This window comes from Balaenoptera musculus, chromosome 4 (genome assembly GCF_009873245.2).
Source record: "Balaenoptera musculus isolate JJ_BM4_2016_0621 chromosome 4, mBalMus1.pri.v3, whole genome shotgun sequence".
In the NCBI taxonomy this organism is placed as follows: Eukaryota; Metazoa; Chordata; class Mammalia; order Artiodactyla; family Balaenopteridae; genus Balaenoptera; species Balaenoptera musculus.
This window is the reverse complement of record NC_045788.1, coordinates 12,191,618-12,217,026: the sequence shown is the minus strand read 5'-3', so window position 1 is coordinate 12,217,026 and position 25,409 is coordinate 12,191,618. Positions and strand designations below refer to the sequence as shown.

At 40.9% G+C, this 25,409-nt stretch overlaps 1 protein-coding gene across 1 annotated transcript in view; it reads right to left on the bottom strand.

Moving 5' to 3' along the window:
- The window catches only part of NEK11 (NIMA related kinase 11), a 276,492-nt gene that overhangs the window by 207,657 nt on the left and 43,426 nt on the right, over window positions 1-25,409 (bottom strand). The window contains 2 exon segments of the mRNA XM_036851711.1: window positions 7,470-7,588; window positions 20,350-20,515. Coding sequence (XP_036707606.1) covers window positions 7,470-7,588; window positions 20,350-20,515 — 285 coding nt within the window.

Genomic DNA, 25,409 nt, shown 5'->3' with positions numbered 1-25,409 from the left:
AGCGGAGAGACTCCCGCACAGAGGCTCGGCGCCAACCAGCACTCACCAGCCCGAGAGGCTTGTCTGCTCACCCGCCGGGGTGGGCGGGGGCTGGGAGCTGAGGCTCGGGCTTTGGTGCTAGCCGGGAGGGAGTCCAGGAAAAAGTCTGCAGCTGCCGAAGAGGCAAGAGACTTTTTCTTGCCTCTTTGTTTCGTGGCGCGCAAGGAGAGGGGATTCAGAGCGCTGCCTAAACGAAATCCAGAGACGGGTGCGAGCCGCGGCTATCAGCGCGGATCCCACAGCAACAGGGGCGCAGAGGGAAAAACGGAGAGATTCCCGCACAGAGGCTCAGCGCCGAGCAGCGCTCACCAGCCCGAGAGGCTTGTCTGCTCACCCGCTGGGGCAGGCGGGGCTGGGAGCTGAGGCGCAGGCTTCAGTCGGATCGCAGGGAGAGGACTGGGGTTGGCGGCGTGAACACAGCCTGAAGGGGTTGGTGTGCCGCGGCGAGCCGGGAGGGAGCCGGAGAGGAGGTCTGCAGCCTCCGAAGAGGCAAGAGACTTTTTCTTGCCTCTTTGTTTCGCGGCGCGCAAGGAGAGGGGATTCAGAGCGCCACCTAGACGAACTCCAGAGGCGGGCGCGAGCCGCGGCCATCAGCGCGGACCCCAGAGACTGGTAGGAAACGCTAAGGCTGCTGCTGCCGCCACCAAGAAGCCTGTGTGCGAGCACAGGTCTCTCTCCACACTGCCCCTCCCGGGAGCCGGTGCAGCTCGCCACTGCCAGGCTCCCGTGATCCAGGGACAACTTCCCCGGGAGAACACACGGCGTGCCTCAGGCTGCTGCAACGTCACGACGCCTCTGACGCCGCAGGCTCGCCCCGCCTCCTCCGTACCGCTCCCTCCCCCCAGCCTGAGTGAGCCAGAGCCCCCGAAGCAGCTGCTCCTTTAACCCCGTTCTGTCTGGGTGGGGAACGGATGCCCTCAGGCGACGTACATGCAGAGGCGGGTCCAAATCCAAAGCTGAACGCTGGGAGCTGTACGAACAAAGAAGAGAAAGGGAAATCTCTCCCAGCAGCCTCAGAAGCAGCGGATTAAAGCTCCACAAAAACTTGATGTGCCTGCATCTGTTGAATACCTGAATAGACAACGAATCATCCCAAATTCAAAAGGTGGACTTTAGGAGCAGGATATATTAATTTCCCCTTTTCCTTTTTTTGTGAGTGTATATGTGTATGCTTCTGGGTGAGATTTTGTCTGTATAGCTTTGCTTTCACCATCAGTCCTAGGGTTAGGTCCGTCCATTTTTTTTTTTTTACTTAAAAAAATTTTTTTTTCCTAATATATGTTTTCTTAATAATTTTTTCCGTATTTTCTATTTTTAGAAATTAAAAAAATTTTTAATAAGTTTTTTCATATTTTTTATTTTAAAAAATTAAAATTTTTTTCTTAATAAATTTTTTCCTTAAAAATTTTTTCTTATTTTTTACTATAAAAAATTAATAAATCTATTTTTAAAAATTAAAAAAAAATTTTTTTTCTGAATACATTTACTCTTAATAATTTTTTTTCTTATTTTTTATTATAATAGCTTTATTTTATTTTATTTTATCCTCTTTTTTTCTTTCTATTTTTTTCTCCCTTATATTCTGAGCTGTGTGGATGAAAGGCTCTTGGTGCTCCAGCCAGGCATCAGGGCTGTGCCTCTGAGGTGGGAGAGCCAACTTCAGGACACTGGTCCACAAGAGACCTCCCAGCTCCACGTAATACCAAACGGCAAAAATCTCTCAGAGATCTCCATCTCAACATCAAGACCCAGCTTCACTCAACGACCAGCAAGCTACAGGGCTGGACACCCTATGCCAAACAACTAGCAAGACAGGAACACAGCCCCATCCATTAGCAGAGAGGCTGCCTAAAATCATAAGGCCACAGACACCCCAAAACACACCACCAGACGTGGACGTGCCCACCAGAAAGACAAGATTCAACCTCATCCACCAGGCAATAGTCCCCGCCACCAGGAAGCCTACACAACCCACTGAACCAACCTTACCCACTGGGGACAGATACCAAAAACAACGGGAACTACGAACCTGCAGCCTGTGAAAAGGAGATCCCAAACACAGTAAGATAAGCAAAATGAGATGACAGAAAAACACACAGCAGATGAAGGACCAGGGTCAAAACACACCAGACCTAACAAATGAAGAGGAAATAGGTAGTCTACCTGAAAAAGAATTCAGAATAATGATAGTAAGGATGATCCAAAATCTTGGAAATAGAATACACAAAATGCAAGAAACATTTAACAAGGACGTAGAAGAACTAAAGAGGAACCAAGCAACGATGAAAAACACAATAAATGAAATTAAAAATACTCTAGATGGGATCAATAGCAGAATAACTGAGGCAGAAGAAAGGATAAGTGACCTGGAAGATAAAATGGTGGAAATAACTACTGCAGAGCTGGATAAAGAAAAAAGAATGAAAAGAATGGAGGACAGTCTCAGAGACCTCTGGGACAACATTAAACGCACCAACATTCGAATTATAGGGGTCCCAGAAGAAGAAGAGAAAAAGAAAGGGACTGAGAAAATATTTGAAGAGATTATAGTTGAAAACTTCCCTAATATGGGAAAGGAAATAGTTAATCAAGTCCAGGAAGCACAGAGAGTCCCATACAGGATAAACCCAAGGAGAAACACGCCAAGACACATATTAATCAAACTGACAAAAATTAAATATAAAGAAAACATATTAAAAGCAGCAAGGGAAAAACAACAAATAACACACAAGGGAATCCCCATAAGGTTAACATCTGATCTTTCAGCAGAAACTCTGCAAGCCAGAAGGGAGTGGCAGGATATACTTAAAGTGATGAAGGAGAAAAACCTACAACCAAGATTAATCTACCCAGCAAGGATCTCATTCAGATGTGATGGAGAAATTAAAACCTTTACAGACAAGCAAAAGCTGAGAGAGTTCAGCACCACCAAACCAGCTTTACAACAAATGCTAAAGGAACTTCTCTAGGCAAGAAACACAAGAGAAGGAAAACACCTACAATAACAAACCCAAAACATTTAAGAAAATGGAAATAGGAACATACATATCGATAATTACCTTGAATGTAAATGGATTAAATGCTCCCACCAAAAGACACAGATTGGCTGAATGGATACAAAAACAAGACCCATATATATGCTGTCTACAAGAGACCCACTTCAGACCTAGAGACACATACAGACTGAAAGTGAGGGGATGGAAAAAGATATTCCATGCAAATGGAAATCAAAAGAAAGCTGGAGTAGCAATTCTCATATCAGACAAAATAGACTTTAAAATAAAGACTATTACAAGAGACAAAGAAGGACACTATATAATGATCAAGGGATCGATCCAAGAGGAAGGTATAACAATTGTAAATATTTATGCACCCAACATAGGAGCACCTCAATACATAAGGCAAATACTAACAGCCATAAAAGGGGAAATTGACAGCAACACAATCATAGTAGGGGATTTTAACACCCCACTTTCACCAATGGACAGATCATCCAAAATGAAAATAAATAAGGAAACACAAGCTTTAAATGATACATTAAACAAGATGGACTTAATTGATATTTATAGGACATTCCACCCAAAAACAACAGAATACACATTTTTCTCAAGTGCGCATGGAACATTCTCCAGGATAGATCATATCGTGGGTCACAAATCAAGCCTTGGTAAATTTAAGAAAATTGAAATCGTATCAAGTATCTTTTCCGACCACAACGCTATGAGACTAGATATCAATTACAGGAAAAGATGTGTAAAAAATACAAACACATGGAGGCTACACAATACACTACTTAATAACGAAGTGATCACTGAAGAAATCAAAGGGGAAATCAAAAAATACCTAGAAACAAATGACAATGGAGATACGACGACCCAAAACCTATGGGATGCAGCAAAAGCAGTGCTAAGAGGGAAGTTTATAGCAATACAAGCCTACCTCAAGAAACAGGAAACATCTCGAATAAACAACCTGACCTTGCACCTAAAGCAATTAGAGAAAGAAGAACAAAAAAACCCCAAAGTTAGCAGAAGGAAAGAAATCATAAAGATCAGGTCAGAAATAAATGAAAAAGAAATGAAGGAAACAATAGCAAAAATCAATAAAACTAAAAGCTGGTTCTTTGAGAAGATAAACAAAATTGATAAACCATTAGCCAGACTCATCAAGAGAAAAAGGGAGAAGACTCAAATCAATAGAATTAGAAATGAAAAAGGAGAAGTAACCACTGACACTGCAGAAATACAAAAGATCATGAGGGATTACTACAAGCAACTCTATGCCAATAAAATGGACAACCTGGAAGAAATGGACAGATTCTTAGAAATGCACAAACTGCCGAGACTGAACCAGGAAGAAATAGAAAATATGAACAGACCAATCACAAGCACTGAAATTGAAACTGTGATTAAAAACCTTCCAACAAACAAAAGCCCAGGACCAGATGGCTTCACAGGTGAATTCTATCAAACATTTAGAGAAGAGCTAACACCTATCCTTCTCAAACTCTTCCAAAATATTGCAGAGGGAGGAACACTCCCAAACTCATTCTACGAGGCCACCATCACCCTGATACCAAAACCAGACAAAGATGTCACAAAGAAAGAAAACTACAGGCCAATATCACTGATGAACATAGATGCAAAAATCCTCAACAAAATACTCGCAAACAGAATCCAACAGCACATTAAAAGGATCATACACAATGATCAAGTGGGGTTTATCCCAGGAATGCAAGGATTCTTCAACATACGCAAATCAATCAATGTGATACACCATATTAACAAACTGAAGGAGAAAAACCATATGATCATCTCAATAGATGCAGAGAAAGCTTTCGACAAAATTCAACACCCATTTATGATAAAAGCCCTGCAGAAAGTAGGCATAGAAGGAACTTTCCTCAACATAATAAAGGCCATATATGACAAACCCACAGCCAACATTGTCCTCAATGGTGAAAAACTGAAACCATTTCCACTAAGATCAGGAACAAGACCAGGTTGCCCACTCTCACCACTATTATTCAACATAGTTTTGGAAGTTTTAGCCACAGCAATCAGAGAAGAAAAAGAAATAAAAGGAATCCAAATCGGAAAAGAAGAAGTAAAGCTGTCACTGTTTGCAGATGACATGATACTATACACAGAGAATCCTAAAGATGCTACCAGAAAACTCCTAGAGCTAATCAATGAATTTGGTAAAGTAGCAGGATATAAAATTAATGCACAGAAATCTCTTGCATTTCTATACACTAATGACGAAAAATCTGAAAGTGAAATTAAGAAAACACTCCCGTTTACCATTGCAACAAAAAGAATAAAATATCTAGGAATAAACCTACCTAAGGAGACAAAAGACCTGTATGCAGAAAATTATAAGACACTGATGAAAGAAATTAAAGATGATACAAATAGATGGAAAGATATACCATGTTCCTGGATTGGAAGAATCAACATTGTGAAAATGACTCTACTACCCAAAGCAATCTACAGATTCAATGCAATCCCTATCAAACTACCACTGGCATTTTTCACAGAACTAGAACAAAAAATTTCACAATTTGTATGGAAACACAAAAGACCCCGAATAGCCAAAGCAATCTTGAGAACGAAAAATGGAGCTGGGGGAATCAGGCTCCCTGACTTCAGACTATATTACAAAGCTACAATAATCAAGACAGTTTGGTACTGGCACAAAAACAGAAATATAGATCAATGGAACAGGATAGAAAGCCCAGAGATAAACCCACGCACATATGGTCACCTTACCTTTGATAAAGGAGGCAAGCATATACAGTGGAGAAAAGACAGCCTCTTCAATAAGTGGTGCTGGGAAAATTGGACAGATACATGTAAAAGTATGAAATTAGAACACTCCCTGACACCATGCACAAAAATAAACTCAAAATGGATTAAAGACCTAAGTGTAAGAGCAGACACTATCAAACTCTTAGAGGAAAACATAGGCAGAACACTCTATGACATACATCACAGCAAGATTCTTTTTGACCCAGCTCCCAGAGAAATGGAAATAAGAACACAAATAAACAAATGGGACCTAATGAAACTTAAAAGCTTTTGCACAGCAAAGGAAACCATAAACAAGACCAAAAGACAACCCTCAGAATGGGAGAAAATATTTGCAAATGAAGCAACTGACAAAGGATTAATCTCCAAGATTTACAAGCAGCTCATGCAGCTCAATAACAAAAAAACGAACAACCCAATCCAAAAATGGGCAGAAGACCTAAATAGACATTTCTCCAAAGAAGATATACAGATGGCCTACAGACACATGAAAGAATGCTCAACATCATTAATCATTAGAGAAATGCAAATCAAAACTACAATGAGATATCATCTCACACCGGTCAGAATGGCCATCATCAAAAAATCTAGAAACAATAAATGCTGGAGAGGGTGTGGAGGAAAGGGAACTCTCTTGCACTGTTGGTGGGAATGTAAATTGATACAGCCACTATGGAGAACAGTATGGAGGTTCCTTAAAAAACTACAAATAGAACTACCATACGATCCAGCAATCCCACTACTGGGCATATACCCTGAGAAAACCATAGTTCAAAAAGAGGCATGTACCAAAATGTTCATTGCAGCTCTATTTACAATAGCCAGGACATGGAAGCAACCTAAATGTCCATCAACAGATGAATGGATAAAGAAGATGTGGCACATATATACAATGGAATATTACTCAGCCATAAAAAGAAATGAAATGGAGGTATTTGTAATGAGGTGGATGGAGTTAGAGTCTGTCATACAGAGTGAAGTAAGTCAGAAAGAGAAAAACAAATACAGTATGCTAACACATATATACGGAATCTAAGGAAAAAAAAAAGCCATGAAGGACCTAGCGGCAAGACGGGAATAAAGACACAGACCTACTAGAGAATGGACTTGAGGATATGGGGAGGGGGTGGGGTGAGATGTGACAGGGTGAGAGAGTGTCATGGCCATATATACACTACCAAATGTAAAATAGATAGCTAGTGGGAAGCAGCCGCATAGCACAGGGAGATCAGCTCAGTGCTTTGTGACCACCTAGAGGGGTGGGATGGGGAGGGTGGGAGGGAGGGAGATGCAAGAGGGAAGAGATATGGGAACATATTGTATATGTATAACTGATTAACTTTGTTATAAAGCAGAAGCTAACACACCATTGTAAGGCAATTATACTTCAATAAAGATGTTTAAAAAAAAAAAAAAAAGACATATTAGATATGTGAATTACATCTTGATTTGAAAAATGATCTGGAAAAAAAAAGAGACATATCACTCAAATACATTTTGTAGACTTTATCTGAGTTCTGATTTGAGCAAAGCAAAGAGGATGATTAATAAATAATCCAATGCAAAAAAAAAAAACAAAAAAACAAAAAAACACTGTCCTTCAGTAACAAATGAACATACCTTTCATGCATGTAGTCAACTCCCAGCAACAGCTGGATAAATCATTCTATTATTTGACTCTCTGGAAAGGTTTTTCCAGCTTCTTTATATTCCTGAATTTTATAGTCCAGATCTCGGCCCTGAAACAAAATAGCATAATTTTTTGTATTTTCCTTCAGTTAGGAATTTAAAATCAATCTCTCTTAACAAGAGCTGACGCACAGCGGCCATTGTTAATAACAGCACAGTGGGGTCGCACTGGCGCTTGGGAACTATCGCTGCACAGACCCTCTCCTGACCAAACGCTGCCAGCCTCCTGAGCCCTCTTCTCAACCAGGCATCCACTTTCGCCTATAAAGTCTTGAACAAATGCTAACATATTTCTAACAGCTCAAGGTCACATTCCTAGGATGACCCTCGTCCCCCTTAAAGTGCCTGCTTGAGAAAACTCAAGGCTGCCGAAGGAACTGACTATTCCAGCCATACCTCAAGATGGAGCCCCTGTCCCCTGCTCTCTGGGGAGGGCAGGAGCCCAACTTCAATAAGTGCCAGTTAGCAAACCCAGGTGGTTTCACAGGAACCAACCCCCTTCCCACTTTCTGCAATATGTCAGTCCCCTGACTCTGCTCAGGCCCCCTGCCTGCATTGCCTCCCCTGCCCCCCACTCCCTCCCTCTCCCTTTAATTCACCCAATTACTTTGCACACAGCACAGTGGAGCTCAGCTCTTTCCCCTCCTGTCAGTGGTTACTGAAGAAACTCTGTTTTCAGTGCTTTAACTATTGTCCGGCTGTGTTTATCTTTGACACCACACAAGAACAAAATCCTTCTAAAGGGCCTTAACTTTTATTACATTACCTAAATTCTACCTAAAAATTGTCTTTATTATATTACATTACATATTTATATGTACTTGCATAAAACTAGGAATAATTCTCCTTATGCTTGGAGTTTTATATAACTATAGAACCCTAACATGTATACAAATTAAAAACACAGAGCCAATAAAATTCAAATTAGTGAAGTTAATTTAGTGTCAAGTGGTGATGTTTTGGTGCTTACATTGTGCATATGGTGCTGGTGCTGGAGTATCGATTCTTTTCAGTTTGTCAAGCCCTGACTCTTGCATCCTGGAGATGGCCTCTCTCTCCTCTTCTCTATTTAACTACAGCAACTCTCAGGAATACAGCACCTGCTGATTCCTGCGGGGCCCACACACATCATTTAAGCATTAGCAGTCTCTGTCCTACTACTCACTGCTGTTCAGTTAAGGAATAACATTTGGTGCCAAAAACTAATCCAGATCACAAATGACAAACACCTAAAGTTGCCTGGCAGTGTCTGATACAAGACCCTTTCTGATTATGCTGATATTAATGTATGTAAACTACCATAGAAATGAAGACACGAAATGTTAAATTCTCTTAGAGAACTGCTATACCTTATCCCTTTTACCTTAAAACACTGAAAAATTAGAGACAATTCAAAAAGCTTTCCTCTGAAGAAAAGGACGGGTTAACGGCGACTGTGTTTGGTCTTTGGAGGATGCCAACAACACAGGCCCACAAAGAGAAGAGGTACTTGCTCCGCCCATAAGGAGCGTCAGAGCCAAACATTAAGCTACTCAGACTATTCCTGACAGAGTCATCATCATTAGATGCAAAGGAAGAGCACTCATCGGCAATGAAACAATCAAAGAAAAATAACTTCTAATTGAACAACATCAGGTCAACTGACTAACTCATGTGTAATGCATTTTTATTTCCCTTCGGTGCAATGTACAAATATTTGCCTAGCATTTTCTCTCCTTCTACACAGGGCATGACGAGTCAAAAGTGGCATATTAAACAACTCGCACCCTCACTCCAACTCGATACCTGGCTGGATTTTCTGGACCAAGGTGATCAAAGTTTAAGGAATGAATTGAATATTTGACTCCTTGTCAAAAAGACCCACATTTCCTGCTCATTCTCCAAACCTGCCTTTATAGCCTCTCTTTTTAATCCCAGAGTTTATCAAAATTCTGTTGGATCATACAAGTTGTAGTGTCATAATGTTTCAAGAAGTTGCACAGAACATTTTTTTTTTCTTTTAAATTTATTTAGTTATTTATTTTTGGCTGTTTTGGGTCTTCGTTTCTGTGCGAGGGCTTTCTCTAGTTGTGGCGAGTGGGGGCCACTCTTCATCGCGGCGCGCGGGCCTCTCACTATCGCGGCCTCTCTTGTTGCGGAGCACAGGCTCCAGACGCGCAGGCTCAGTAATTGTGGCTCACGGGCCTAGTTGCTCCACGGCATGTGGGATCTTCCCAGACCAGGGCTCGAACCCGTGTCCCCTGCATTGGCAGGCAGACTCTCAACCACTGCGCCACCAGGGAAGCCCCAACACAGAACATTTTTTGACATCAGATTATTATAGCATCCTGTGAGGTAGACATTGAAAAGTCCTTCAGATGAAAGGTGAGCTGTAAATGTATGTATTTTTCCAAACCCAGATTTCCTTTTCTACCCAAGAGGACTCTAGCAAACCTTTCTCTCACACAAAAAAGAAAATAATTTTTAATAAAAAAACAAGATCTCCTTTCAATATCCCATTTAGATTCTCAGAATATGATAAAACAACTTCAGTGGCAAAAAGATAATTATCTACATCTTGCCATCTCCTTCCTGAATAGCTTGAGATAAGAAGTGACAGAAAGAAAGCCAAGAAAGCAGGAAGGAGGGAGAAAAAGAAGGAAGGAAGGAAGGAAGGAAAAAAGGAAAGGGGGGAAGGAGTGAGGGAGGGAGGAAGGAAGGTTGGAAGGAAGGAAGGAAGGAAGGTCGGAAGGGAGGGAGGAAGGAAGGAAGAAGGAGGGAAGAAAGAAATGAAAAGAAAAAAAAAAGAAGAAAAGCTTGCCTTAAAGAAATATCAATGAAGTTAACAGCTTCAACCCAATGTTTCCTACTTTAGGAAGGTCATACATAAGTACAGTCACCCCTATGAAAATGGCCTTTGTGATGTAATTGTCTGCCTCAATAATACTGAAATTTGGAGAAATTTGTATGTTCAAATAACATTTCTTTCAGGAATTTGTCTCCAAGCCTCAATGCTTCTTTTCATTTCCTATGGTCATTTTAAAACTATATTAGTTAAAGAAATACAAATTCCTACCACATTTGTATCAGCTTCGGTATTGTTTTCCTTGTGAGTGAGCAGAACTACTTTCCCTGTGAGTCGTCTTGCCATAGACGACCACACTCCCTGGGTGACATTCATTATTAGTCTGACTATCACCTCCTTATGCTCCCCCCTCAAGTAGTGAGTAGAGGTTGCTTATCTGTTTCCTGCATTGATGTTAAGTATGTGCACATTTCCTGTGACTAAAGAAATATATACTTAGACTATTGGGGGAAAAAAAAGGAATAGGGCCTTCAATACTAGGCCTCAAAGTGAAATGTCAAAAGAGGGTACACAAACACCCCCTTCTCAGGTAGAACCATAAGAAGAAGAAATGTACTAGTTCTTAGCGTTAAGCAAGGGACATGTTCTATGGACAAGAGGACAGAATGCCAAAAGATCAGATTAACTGGGGAGCTGGGTCTTATCCTCCTCAAGTTACTCCCCCTGCAGTTTTCATTCTGCATGTTTATCTGCAAGAAAAACTGTTTGTTTTGTATTTACTTTGTTCTTTAATAAACACTCTGTAGATTTTCTTAGGATTTAATTAAGGTAGTCAAGTCACTCACAAATTAAGACACAACAAATTTCATATAAAAAAGAAACAATTTTTTGTGAAGCAGTCTGATCTTAATTCAGCAATACAAAAAGCATTTATTTCTTTTGCCAAGCCATCATCAAAGTAAAAATCAAATGTTTCGGGTGAAATGTCACACCTTGGTTTAAGAAGTTCTTATTACAATATCTGTAGGCTCATTCTGTTTCCTTGACTTTGAGAAATATTTAATGATGACTTTTATTGCTAAGGCAACTCTAATGAAAAGGGTATTGACTTAAATTTGAACCAATATTAATATTGCCCTAAATCTATACTGCTGACAGAAAATGCTTTCCTTTCCTGATATCATCCCTCAAAAGTTGCAATAAAAGCCTTGATGTTAACTTCTAAGGTTTCAAAAATCTGTAACCCAAAATGTGCCATTTGATGGATTAATGGTCTTGCCTCCTTCTGCCATCCAAGTTAGCCAACATCAGATTGACTTTGAAACACCAAGACCTTGAAGAAATGAAGAGCAACTCAAATACAGTGTCTGAACTCCATCTTTAATTGACATTAAAAAGTTTTAAAACCTAAAAGGATTTGATTTTAAAAATTAATCCGTGTTTTTTAAGTCATCAATAGAAGCATTTACATCCAGTTTAAAAGACAGAGGAGAGCCTTCTCAGAGCCTGAATACAGTGAGACTGCAATGTTCAGAGCATACACAAAGGGCAAAACAATCTCAGGATTTCAGGGCTGGAAGGAGCTTGAAAAATTGTTCTGCCCTACTTCTTCATTTTAAAATGAACGCGCTGCCCCTGATTAATTCTCTGGGCCGACATCTTAAGATGCAGCTCCCTCACACTCTACATCTCCTTTAACTAAGGTTCTGAGACATCCTTCCAGTGGACCTCAAAATTTTGCATGTATCAGATACATTCAAGTTGCTTGTTTAAAATGCATATTCCTGGGCTGTATCAACAGAGACTCTGATCCAGTAAATTAGGAGAGGACCAGGGAATCTGTATTTTTTAAAATAAATGTATTTATTTATTTATTTTCTTTTTTGGCTGCATTGGGTCTTCGTTACTGCGCGTGGGCGTTCTCTAGTTTCCGCGAGCGGGGGCTACTCTTCGTTGCGGTGCGTGGGCTTCTCACTGAGGTGGTTTCTCTTGTTGCGGAGCACGGGCTCTAGGCATGTGGGCTTCAGTAGTTGTGGCACGTGGGCTCAGTAGCTGTGGCTTGCGGGCTCTAGAGCACAGGCTCAGTAGTTGTGGCACACGGGCTTAGTTGCTCCACGGCATGTGGGATCTTCCTGGACCAGGGCTCGAACCCATGTCCCCTGAATTGGCAGGCGGATTCTTAACCACTGCGCCACCAGGGAAGCCCGGAATTTGTATTTTTTAACAAGCATCCTAAGTGACTCTGGGACAGGCCATAGACTGCACTTTAAGAAAGTGCTGCTAGATAATAACACAAATGGGCCAAATACTTAATATCTCACCTATTAATGGAAACATTTTGTCCAATAGTTTGAAAAATTCCAAAGGCAAAAGATGTATTTGAGAAAGTCTGGGTTGAATAAAAATTATTTTTAAATTTGTAAATGGAGTTCATAAAAAGTGGGGAAAATGTCAAACCACATTATGCTCTTAAAAGCAAAATAAGAAGATCCAGTTTCTAAATAGTTACTAAAGAATGCCATGTAGTATCGTGACATTTATGTCTTGATAATATAACTGAGCACTCTTGGGTTTAGTTGCTAATTTTCTTTCAAATTCTTTTAGAGTAAGTTTTCTTCCTGCTGAGGTAAATGTATATAAATAAGAATAAAGTGGTAGAATTTATTTTTTTTTAAGAAGTGACATGAAATAATGCTTTCACCTATAAATCACTGGACTGTTTTTTTAAAATAAACTATTTGGAGTGGTTTATTCTGATTCTATTTTTGATCACATATTTATACAAAGTCATATATGATAGCTAAAGCCACACTCCAAATGCCAAAAGTTCTACTGGGCTTATGAATTGCTTGATATTAGTGCATTCATACATTTCTCTTAAATGAAACTAGTTTTTTTTTTTCAATTTTTACATCAACAATTTTAAATAAAACTCAGTGGCCTTATTTTTAAACTTTTTTTTGTGAAAAGCTTAAAATATTTCATAGTTTAAACAAAGAAAGTAAATGGAACAAGTCAAATGATTTTACTTATGGTACTTACAAAGATCATGAACAGATAAGTTTAGGTGTATAAAAACACAAGATACATATTATTTACAGTCTTCTTTAGCTGAATAAAGTCTAGACCCATAGAACTGGCACAGTGAATTCAGGGAGGCCTACATAGCCAGGCAGGAGCTGCCCAGGAAAACCATAGGGCTCTGATGGGATGCACCTCTCTGAAGATAACTCTAGTTCCCTTAATCAGCAGCAAGCCCAGCAGTGCAGAACACTGAAGACAGCCCTGATGTGTGGACACCTGGAGCTCACACTGGGAAGGATAATGCTATAGACAATGTTCATGTCCCCCGAAATGCATATGCTGAAATCCTAACCCCGCAGTGTGATGGTATTAAGAGGTGAGGCCTTCGGGAGGTGAATAGATCATAAGGGTAGAGCCCTCATGAATAGGATTAGTGCCTTTATGAAAGAGACCCCAGAGAGTTCCCTCCCAGCTTCTGCCATGTGAGGACACAGCAAGAAGACGGCCATCTACAAACCAGGAATTGGGTTCTCATCAGACACTGAATCTGCCAGAACCTTGATCTTAGACTTCCCAGCCTCCAGAACTGTGAGAAATAAATGTATGTTGTTTATAAGGCACACAGTCCATGGTATTTTGTTACAGCAGCCTGAACGGACTAAGACAGACGGTCACTAATCAATGCCACAAAGATCAATATACCAGGAGTGTCTCTCATCCATGGCCTCAGACAGAGCTTCAGCAGTGGCTTTAAAGGACAACAAAGGGTTTGTCTCTAACAGTAGACCCAAGACATCCAGCATGAAGTTGTAAGGACCCTCTGAGAACCAGTAAGCCTGGTGGTGCATGTCATTGCCAAATTCACTTGCAAGAGTCTACAGAGACTCACTAGAATTTCAACATTATAAAACTCAACCCACTTACTTGGTTTATTTAAACAATTTGCATAAATGAGAAACATAAGAGGAGATTTAAAATGTTCTTTTTATATAACAAACAGATCCTTAGAAAGTACTTGCTTGAATGTTGCTATTGGACCCATTAGTGTTTAAAATTTTCCATGTTTCCTCCTTCTGGCATGAATCCTCACACTAAAGGCTGCAAGCCAAAAACTCAGAGGTAAAAATTAGCTTGCCTTCTAGAAAACAACCTGGGGGGAGAGTGAGGTCACACTGAAATAATGAACTATTATAAAGACAGCTTCCATTATTGACAGTCTATTACGTGCAAAGGTCTGATAGTCCCTTTTTTAACTTTATTTTAACTCATAAAGTTAATAAATTAACTTTATTATTTCAAATACCTATAAAAACCTAATAATATACTAGGTGTTGTTTACTCTATCTTAAAATTAGGGTAGGGGTCAGAAAAATGAAATAACTTGTTCAAGGAAATGGACCAAGATTTGAACAGAAGTCAGTGTGATGCCAGAGTCCACACACTTTCTACTGTTTCAAACCCTATCTAGTCCCCTATTGATAGAAAATACAATAATTAATTATATTATCATTACATTAAGACATATGTGTGTGTACAAATTGATATACATGTGTTTTTGTGTCTATGTATATGTATGTATTATATAGAGATAGATAAAGATACAGAACATAAGTGAGAATAAGCCAAGGGAAGGAGCAGCTTTCCCATAAAACAGGATGATCTGGTGGACGTGCACTGTGAGATGATTACCACAGTCAAGTTGATTGACACATCCAATATCTCACATGGTTCCTGTGTGTGTGTGTGTGTGCGTGCGTGTGCACGTGTGTGTTGAGAGCACTTGAGATCTACTCTCTTGGCAAATTTGAAGTGTCTAAGTGCAGTATTGTTAACCATGGTCACCATGCTGTACATCAGATTCCCCAGAACCTGTTCATCTTGCAAACGAAAGTGTTAGCTTTATATTTTGCATAATTCACACAGACAGGCTTGATTAGTGTGGCTGTGTTAAAATCTATGTTTAGTGCCACCATCTGAAACATGTTTGGTTAACATTGTTGATATGAACAATAAAACAATCCATCTCTATTGATTCATGTCCAGGTAGAAGTAGATAATTTCATGCTTGGGAAGGTAGGCACCATGAACTATTTGGTTGACTCTATTAAATATTAAGGGAGGAATAGGAGCAATCCAAGTAAAAGAAAAACAGGAGCAGCTTTCCCTATAACCCCTGTGGTCCTGGCCCTGGTCCTGGTCCTGGATGAAATCCAACATTCCAGCCATGTGATTGCCAGAAAATCACCTCTCTGGGGTCCCGTTTCCTCATCTACAAAATATAGTTTATAGATAAGAACCCACTTCTCCTTCAAAAAGGATGGGGGCATGTTTAGAGGACACAGGGGCCAATCTGAAGGAGCCCCACTAGCCGAAGCTGGACCAATTTGAGAAAGAAAATTAATAATGACAGCATTGGGCTATAACCCATAGAATAAAATAAATATCCATGAGTCCATACTGATACAAACAATTGAATAAAGACATCAATGGAGGAGAAGGAACAGTGAAATAGCTCTTTCTAACAGGAGAACCCTAATTAGTAAATGTAGAAAGAATGAGGGAAATATATAATCACCATTAGGCAAATATCACAGTAAAAACTGCTCCAGGCAACTACCACTGAAAAAATGCTAAAATCAGGGCATGAAAGTTTGAGGAGAAACAGGATAGAAGGTTGCTCAGGCAGCCCGGAGAATAAGGCAGGTAATTTTCACGAATAACAGCACCCAGCTGGTGGCCTGAGCAGAAAACCACACCCACCAGCAGAGCCAGCCAGACTCCCCTGTTCTCAGCTGAGCTTCATCTTTGCTCAGTGCTCCATAAACACTAACACGGTTTTCTTCTATGACTATATTATTCTGTTTCCACACTGGCCAGTCTCCCTTTTTTGCAGTTCTCGGCCCTGGCTGCCCATTAGAATCACCTGGAGAGCTTTCAAAAATCCTGATGCCTGGGTCATTCCCCAGACCAATTAAATCAGACTTTCTGAAGGAGGGCCTCAGCCCTCAGGAGTTTAGAAAGCTTTTCAGGTGATTCCAGTGTGCAGCCAAGGTTAAGCACTACAACTATATTGATATAATTTTTATTTAGCTATGTTAATATCACAGTGCAGGAAACAAACAAGTCCAACCTTCCCTGCTTTCTGACAAAGTGCTTTCAACATATATGACAGATAGAAGGATCCAAAATTTTACCATCAGCATTTGACAGAAATAAGGTGAGAGGCAGCTGGAAGCAAGTGGTAAAGAATTCGTCAAAAGAAAAGACATTTCCTGAGTACTAACTTCTTTGTGGCTCATTACATGGGTTCATGATGCGATGCAAAAATGAATCAGAAAAAGATCAATCCCACACGCTGAGAGTCTGATCTGAGATGGATGATACTATGTATAATGTGCTGCTTGTCACCGAGTTGAAATGCGATGAGAGTAGGGGATCGGGTGAGGAGTGCTTTCCAGCCAGGAGATTATAGGAATCTTTGTAGAGTGGGTGACATTTCAGCGGGCCTGGGAGGATGGGTGGGAACTGAAAACATGGGGCCAGGAGGAAGGACATTCTGAAAGGGCACAGATGAAGAGGTGGGAAACTGTGGAGGAGGGACAGGGGACAGCAAGTTGTCCCATTTCCCTGGCTGGAGGAGAATGGAAGGCACCAATACCTGAAACAGTCTGTCAGTTTGGTAGTTTGGGTACTATTCCCCATCAAAGATTTGGTTAGATCTTGACAAGAAGTTGTGAGAATTGGGTAATTTGCTTTTTACACTCATAATCTGATGTGATGTGTCCAAAGGGTTGGGTGGTGGACATAGCAGCCTCGTGAATGCATTTATATGTGTGTATTTCAATCTTGCAAGGCCCCAAATTAAATTACAGAAGAGGGAACTTGGGGATTAAAAAACCCAGCTATTTCAATGGTGATAACATTTTTCTGTTAGGTGCAAGTCTGGCCATCTGCCATTACCAATATTATTATTTTACCTCAATAAGAGGATAATGCCAGGTTTGTGTGAGTTAAGCTCATGAAGAGAAATATCTCGGTTAGCAAGGAGAACTAGCGACCCCCACACGTCATTCCTCAGGGAAGCGAGTCCTGACAGCTCAGCAGGTGGAACAGGGAAGCCCAGCAGCTGCTCCCTGGCCAGCGGCCGTCACCATGGCAACGCCCCCGGGTGGGAGCAGCAGCTCAGCCCGTGGAAACCGCCAGCATTTAAAAAGTAATGCAGATGATCATGGATTGGATCCTGTGCGAGAAAAAGACATTCTTATAGAAATGTCCTTTCTAAAGACATAACAAATGGGCTCAATTTGAGTGTGAATTGTGGATTAGATGTGTGGTTCTCAAACTGCAGTGTGCTTCAGCCTCACCTGGTGGGCTTGTCAAAACACAGATAGCCAGATCCCACCCCCAGAATTTCTAATTCACTGTGGCTGTGGTGGAAGCTAACAATCTGTATCTCTAAGTAAAGATCCCAAATGATGCTGATGCTGCTGGTCTGGGATCACACACTGAGAACCACTGGATTACATACCAGCATTGCATCGATGTTAATTTCCTGATTTTGATCTTCGTACTGTAGGTATGTTAAGGAAATGTCCTTGGCCTTAGAAAACACTCACAGGAGGATTTAGGACAAAGGGGCATCATGTCTGCAACTTACTCTCAAGTGGTTCAGGAAAAAATAGATAGATAGATAGATAGATAGATAGATAGATAGATAGATAGATAGATAGAAAGAATAAATAGAATAATAAAGCAAATGTGAAAAAATAACAATTGGTAAATCTGGGCGAAGTGTATATGGGAGTTCACTGTGTTCAGTAACTTTTCTAGTAGATTAAAATTACATGAAAATTAATAATTAAAAATTAATATAAGGAGAAAAAGTTATAGCTTATCATCTAGCTCTGTTCAATATCGTAGCCACCAGCTACACATGGTTATTTACATTTAAAGTAATTAAAATTAAATAAAGTTTAACATCCAGCTCGTCAACCATACTAGCCATATTTCATCAGGTGCTAAAGGGTCGTATGTGACTAGCAACTACCATATTGGACAGCACAAATATAGAGTATTACCATCATCACACAAAGTTCCACTGGACAGTCCTCACTACAGTGAAGAGTGAGAGTCTCTTTCGAAAATTCAGTGTGCCGAGAGCAGCAGCAGAGGTAGCGGTAATAGGCAAAAGCAATAGGAGTCAGTTGCTTCCCACATAAGATAGTTTATTAACCGAATGGGGCAAAAAGAAGAAAATGATTAAATTATAGCTGATGGATCATAGTGTAGCTATATTTGAAAATCCCTGGGTTTTGCATAGATCGGTGACATAATTGCCGGAGCAGCTGTTCTTACCCATGGACCTCATCATTTTACTGATTTTCTTAACAATCTGTTGGATGAAGGAGAAATAAGCACCCAAATGTCCTGGTTCTTTTTCTTTTCTTCCCCCCCTTCTCCTTCAAGCAGAGGAGGGGCAAGACTGGATGGGGAAACTCCCAGCAAGGCTGTGCCAGGGAGACTGTCCTGAAGGGGAACAGCCAAGACCTGGATGATATCCAATTTTCAGATATTCTAACTTTGCTACTGGTTTCATTTTGGATGACACATTAGCTACCATGTAAAGCACAGCGAGGCTGGTTTTTGTTGCTCTCTTTACTCCTTCCGATTTGCTTCTCCTACTTCCTCTTCTTTTCCGCACCTCAGACACCCAGCACCCTCTGACCCAAACAGGCCTGCCTCCCCCTCTAAAGAGCATCTTCTTTCTTCCCAGAGTCATTTCTCTTGGGCCCCAGCAACACCCAGGTGATGAACTGAATACATTCTAAACTATGAATAGAACCAGATTCTCCCAAGGTACATTTGGCTAACATTAGCTCTCAGAATGTTCTGGGAGATACTGTCTGAGCAAGGTCATGTTTGGGTATTCTCTTTCTGACCCAACCCCTGTAACTCCCCTCTCCCTAGCCTCTCAGGAGTGACCGCCCAGACCCACATATGCTGCACCTTGTCAGCCCCAAGCCCCCTCCACCTGGCACCTTTCTCAGCAGCTTCATGTTCACTTGGGCTCAGTAAAATGCACAGCTATTATCACTTGGGGAGAACATGGAATGGCAGGGAAAACTGCAAATACCTGAAGCCATAAATCACAAATCAGTTAATATGAAGGATTTTCATGGAGAAAATGAGCCATATTCCCATTTCCAAGTGTCCATTGGGGAAAATGAACCACAGAGCTAGAACCCAGGACTCAGGAGGTGTCCCTCTGCTCTGTCCAGGCCTCTGTTACGGCATTTAAATGTCCATCTAATAATTGAACCGTTGTCGGAGGCTTGGAGAATGCACCCACACACACACACACCAAAAGAAAATATGCTGGATCGTTTTTCTGCAGCAATTCCTCCTTAAAATACGTTCACTCTGAGTTTTCCAAGAAAGAGAAACCCTTCATCAGAAACAAGTTTGTCAGTTACATAGAGATGATCACTCTTAGCAGCAAGACACAACGTCCCAGGTATTTATAGTCCACGTTGTGGTTGGCTAATTAAACTTCTGAGATGTCTCTTTACAGACAGCTTTTTACTATGAAATATATATATATATATTTAAATTTATTTATTTTATTTATCTTTGGCTGCATTGGGTCTTTGTTGCTGCGCACGGGCTTTCTCTAGTTGCGGCGAGTGGGGGCTACTCTTCGTTGCGGTGCATGGGCTTCTCATTGCGGTGGCTTCTCTTGTTGCGGAGCACAGGCTCTAGGCACGCAGGCTTCAGTAGTTGTGGCACGCGGGCTCAGTAGTTGTGGTTCGCGGGCTCTAGAGCACAGGCTCAGTAGTTGTGGTGCACAGGCTTAGCTGCTCCGCGGCATGTGGGATCTTCCTGGACCAGGGCTCGAATCCATGTCCCCTGCATTGGCAGGCGGATTCTTAACCACTGCGCCACCAGGGAAGCCCTATGAAATATATTTTTATTAAGATTTCAAAAAGAGAAGGAGAGTCTCACCTCACAATACTCTGTGATAATGCAGAAATTATCTTGCTCCACAAAGCTCGCATGGAACTTGACAATGGCTGGGTGGTCCAGCTTGGAAAGGAGCTGGGCCTCCAAAGTGGCCTGCACAGTCTCATTTGGATTGAGTTCTCCAATAGAGATTTCCTTCAGGACCTTTCTGCAGCCAAAAAAAAAAAAATTTTTAATACATTTAGAACTAAAAAACACGTTTAATAGATATGAACAGTGGTGCAGGACCATCTAATTAATGCCCAGGCTGTGACCTACTCAGAGGTCTGCTATCACCGGTGACTCCTGGGCACCCTGGGTCTGCCTCTGTCCTGGCAGTGCCCTTCACACCTGCGGCCCTAGTTTGGTCACACGGGGCAGAGACAGGACTAATCTTGAGTGGCGTGGCTGAAGCGGCTCTTCCTCAGCCTCTAGGTGTCTCTGTTTCTCCTTGCCTCTCTCAGGCATCTCTGTTTCTGTCTTTTTCTGTCTCTTTGTGTGTTTTCTGTCTCTACTTATCTGTTTTCCTGTTTCTGTCTGCTTTTCTATTTCTCTCACTATTCCTATCTTGGTATCTCTCTGTCTCTGTCTCTCTCCCTCAATATATATATATATATATATATATATATGTGTGTGTGAATATAATATAATTATAAAATCTGTCACTCTGTCTCTCTGCATCTGTCTTATTCTCTTTTTGACTCTCTCTTTTCCTCTCTGACTCTCTCTGCCTCTGCATGTGTGTATAAATACACATGCTTCTCTCTGTCTCTCAGCTCTAAAATTTTCCAAATCTATCAACTTAATATCAGCACAATCAATATCTACTTATTTTCTTTTTAAAACTATCCTTGGCATATCATACTTTATTGCTACCAGTATTTAGGAGAAGAAAAAAATCTAAAAACATTGACAGAGGTATTCAAGCATGTATAAATGGAACAAGAGCTCATTACATCTCCAAATTATTAATTTAAAAATTGTGATAACTAATGAGGAGTGGACCAAAACATTATCTCTTCCCATCTACAGAAAGAAACAGACTGATGACCAAACCAATTACAGTGCCACGGTGTAAACAGATTGCCGGGAGAAGCACTTTAGAGCACCAATTATGTATGCAGACAGATTCCACTGATTATAAGTGAGCCTTAGCTGTTCATTAAGTTCTGCAGGACCTGTACTAGAAGACATTTTGCAGTAATGTTATTTAAGAGTGACTACCTATGCATATTAATGAAAATGTATTTATAGTAGAAGCTCTCTTAATTAAAGGCCCTTTAACCAAATCCTAGATTAACCAGAGCTCTGCAGTCCTTTCTAACAGATGCCAATGGCCACCTTTGTGTTGGGGACGTGGTGGCCAGCAGGTGCTCTCTGGACCACCTTCCAGTTGAGGTGTTTACCCAAGTCATAGCGTCTATTCCCAAACTTGTTTATGCCACTCGTGCCCAGTATTGTAAATCTGTGACTTAAATATGACAAACTGATGAAGGGTGAGTGAGTGTTGTCTCTTCTAGGAAAACTAAGTCAAATGCTTACCACAAAGCTTAATAATGACAAGTTGCAAAAAAAAAAAAAATGCTGTTAAAGAAGTAATTGATAAGACAGTTCTAAAACGTTGGTTTAAAAATGTAAAAATCTAGCATTCTGAACTGAGATTGCTAAATCCTCATTCTACTTTAAAGAAGGTAAACTTGGAAAACTTAATCAACTTAACATGGGTAAGTTTATGCAAAAAAAGATGAAGTGACCTCTCATTAGAGGACATCAGATGTTGGCTGCACAACAAAAATGAGAGAAAATGTACAACGATATGTTTTAAGTTGATGTAAACGTTTTAGTTATGTAATTTCATTTTAAAATTGTTCCCTTATGTAACCAAGGACCAGCCCCAATAACACTGGACAGGGGCCATCACATTGGTTCTGTTAGGTCTTGAACGCCCTACCAGGCCCCTACTTGATAATGGAGTGGATTCTGGAGAAATTCTTGCTTGGTAACGTGTTCTATAGAGAGAATGTTCTAGCAAGAATTTGGTTAAAAATGACCTCATGTTATTAAGAGTGGCGTCTCAAACTGTTTGGTATAATAAAGGAGCTTGAAATGACAGACGCGGCTGTTTTCCTGTAACTTCTAAAAATGACAAAGCTGCAAGTCAAATGACATCTTCATGGTACTTTTCCAGTACTTACTGCGCCCCAGCCAACGTGCAGTTGTAAAAGTCACAGTGGTTAATTTATATAGCACGGCGATATAAAGTCTCACACAAACTTGCAATATTCTCTTGCTGTGAAGGAACAAATGCTATCGAAAGCTTTAAGATACTTATTTTTTCTTGCAAACATCAACTATTGTGCAACAGGGCATGAGATTTTACATATAGTTACCTGAGCCCCGTCTGGCAGCCTGATGATAAGGCATAAAATCTCATTTGCCCACAGCTTAGCAGACAAAGGTAGGGCTATCAAGACAGGTGATATCTAATATAATCACCTCTGGCAGATGTGGAGATATTCCACCTTCCTTACCTAAAACTGATAGAGGAAACTCTCATTGCATGTCACATAATGTGAGAGCCTTATCAGCGGAGCAGAACGCAGAAACTGACCAAGTCAAGGAAGCTTGTCCCTGGCTCAGTGACACTCAGCCTGTCACCCTCTCCTAAGTAACAGGACAGATATTTATTTTATCAGAACTTCAGCTGTTCAGGAGAAACTTTTTAGCAGCTGCAAAAACAGGCATCCCTTCAGACTCACTCATTTTGCAAACTTTCTGTTCTCTGTCCCAAGTGGCATGTTTCTTTCTAGAATCAGTAGTGAACTGACAAACTTTGGAGAGTGACTGGAAATTTGGGATAACTATAGCTAATTTCATTCCTTCAAACTGGCCCACCTTCCATACAAATGGGGCAGATGATATCTTTGAGAAGTTCAGGGTTATTTTCCCCAAATTTCCCTGTAGTCTTTCACATATTTCCCATTGAACAAGCAGCACAGGCTGCCTCAGGAAAAAGATGACATCACAAACTACAGAGAATATGAGTCAAATCCTTGGCTTTTGATTTTCCAAAGGAGAGACCAAGGCCAAAGAGAAAAGATCTGAAGGAGCACCTGACCAGTGGCGTGAGTGTCCTCCCTGCCCGATGTGACAGAGACCCTCGGGACCAGACGGAGGGGAGGCAAGAACATCAGGCACTGCTGAGCCCTTGAAAATAGTTCATGTCCCCCAGGCTGTGTCCTGGGGGACAAAACTCCCAGATGGGGAGAAGAGCCCCAGAGCAGAAGCCCTGCTATATTTCCAAAGCAGGAACCTCACATTTCCTTGTGTCCAGCAAGGGGTAGGAGTGAAAGAAAGGTCTTCAAGGGGCAAGTAAACCAAGGGGCCTAAGAGTTCTGGAATCTCAGTGACGAGTGCTGTGTGTGTAGTGGTGTAGTGGGCTCTGAGAGTTCATCACCGCTGCCCTTGGGTCTCCTGAGGAAGACAGATAGTAAACAGAGCAGTGTGCATGAATGTGTGCATATGATTATGCTTGTATTTTCTAAGACTTCAAATCGAGCTGGGTGCTACAAAGTTAGGGTAAGTGATGTCTGAGGCCCTCCTGATTTAAGCTGCCGTGACTCTCTAATTTGATCAGCAGCTACTGCAGCCACTGAGGGCAAATCCACAGGAAACAGATTTTAACCGCAGCTTAAATAAGACAGTAATATTTTTTGCTTTTTAAAAAATTCAATATTCACCTGTTTAACAGATTATTAAATCTGCTTAGGACTTCCAAGGTAAGAATTTTCATCCATCTAGCAAGGCTGCAATTATTTTAACTAATCCTTTCTTAAATGGTCAGCTCTCATTTTTTTTCTAATTTACAAGGAAATATAGTTTTATTACAGAAAAATTTGAAAACAAAACATAGTCCACAATCCACTACAGAGATCATCAGCAGTAACAATTTTGTGTACTTCCTTCACATCTTTTTGCTACACATATTTTTAACACTAGAGGCCAGTTTAGACAATTTGCCTGCTATTTTCACGAGACAGTATCATAGCAGAAATCTGTCATTTGTGGCTGCCCAGTGTCTTTAGACAGCCTCCCTACATTGTAGTAGACCCCTGGGCTGTGGGTCCTGCCTTCTCTAGATAAAAACAGATAGACAACAACAATTCCTCCATCTCCCACCTGCCTTGAGTTGGGGTGCCAGTGTGGGACCTAGGTTCTGCCAGTCAGCTGTACCAAGCCGGGACCTTGCCTTGGGTGTGAGCTGTGTGGAAGGACAGGGCAGGCACAGGACCTCCCTTCGCTAATACAGGTGTCCTAAGAAAGAGTGTGGGCCTGGGGGCAGTGGCAGTGGGCCAATTCCAGGCTGACATTCCTGGAAACTTAGCCTCCCCTGCCCCGCAGCCTCCCGCAGCTGTGAGAGCCATCTGTGTTCAGAATAAATCCCCTTCTGCCTCAACCGTGCAGAGGGCGGCTACTCATATCTACGTCTAGAGCCCTGACGCGCGCGATTATGCATCACAGAAGCACCGTGAGATGTTCCCGTGAAGCACTCACTTTGGGATAATGAAAACTGAACCTCCAAAAATTTGACTCATTTAGGTTAATTTTTATTCATTTATTTGAGTCTTAAAACTTAGGATCTTCTGAAGGATTCAGGGCCTTTTATGGGTAGAAGTATCATGAGAGTGGAAAAACATCCTTCTAAAAGTTATTTAATCCCCTTTAATATGACATATAACTTTAAAACGTAAAGGGACGTGAAAAAATGGCAGAGTGATATTTGTTCCAAAACGTGGCACATTAATAAAAGATGGGAAAGCCGGGAACTAAAGGCACCTAAAGGAGTAGCTGAAAAAACATTGTAGGTGTTAGTGGAAAGTACACTACGGATGGAATTTTATTTTATTTCAGTTGTTTTTCCTTCTTTCAGCAATTCAGAAACATTTTTAATGTCTGTGGCCAGAGAAAAGGATAATATTATTTTATGGATCATCATCATACGCCATAATCTATGAGCTGTCTTTGTTTTTTAATTTTATTTATTTATTTATTTATTTATTTTT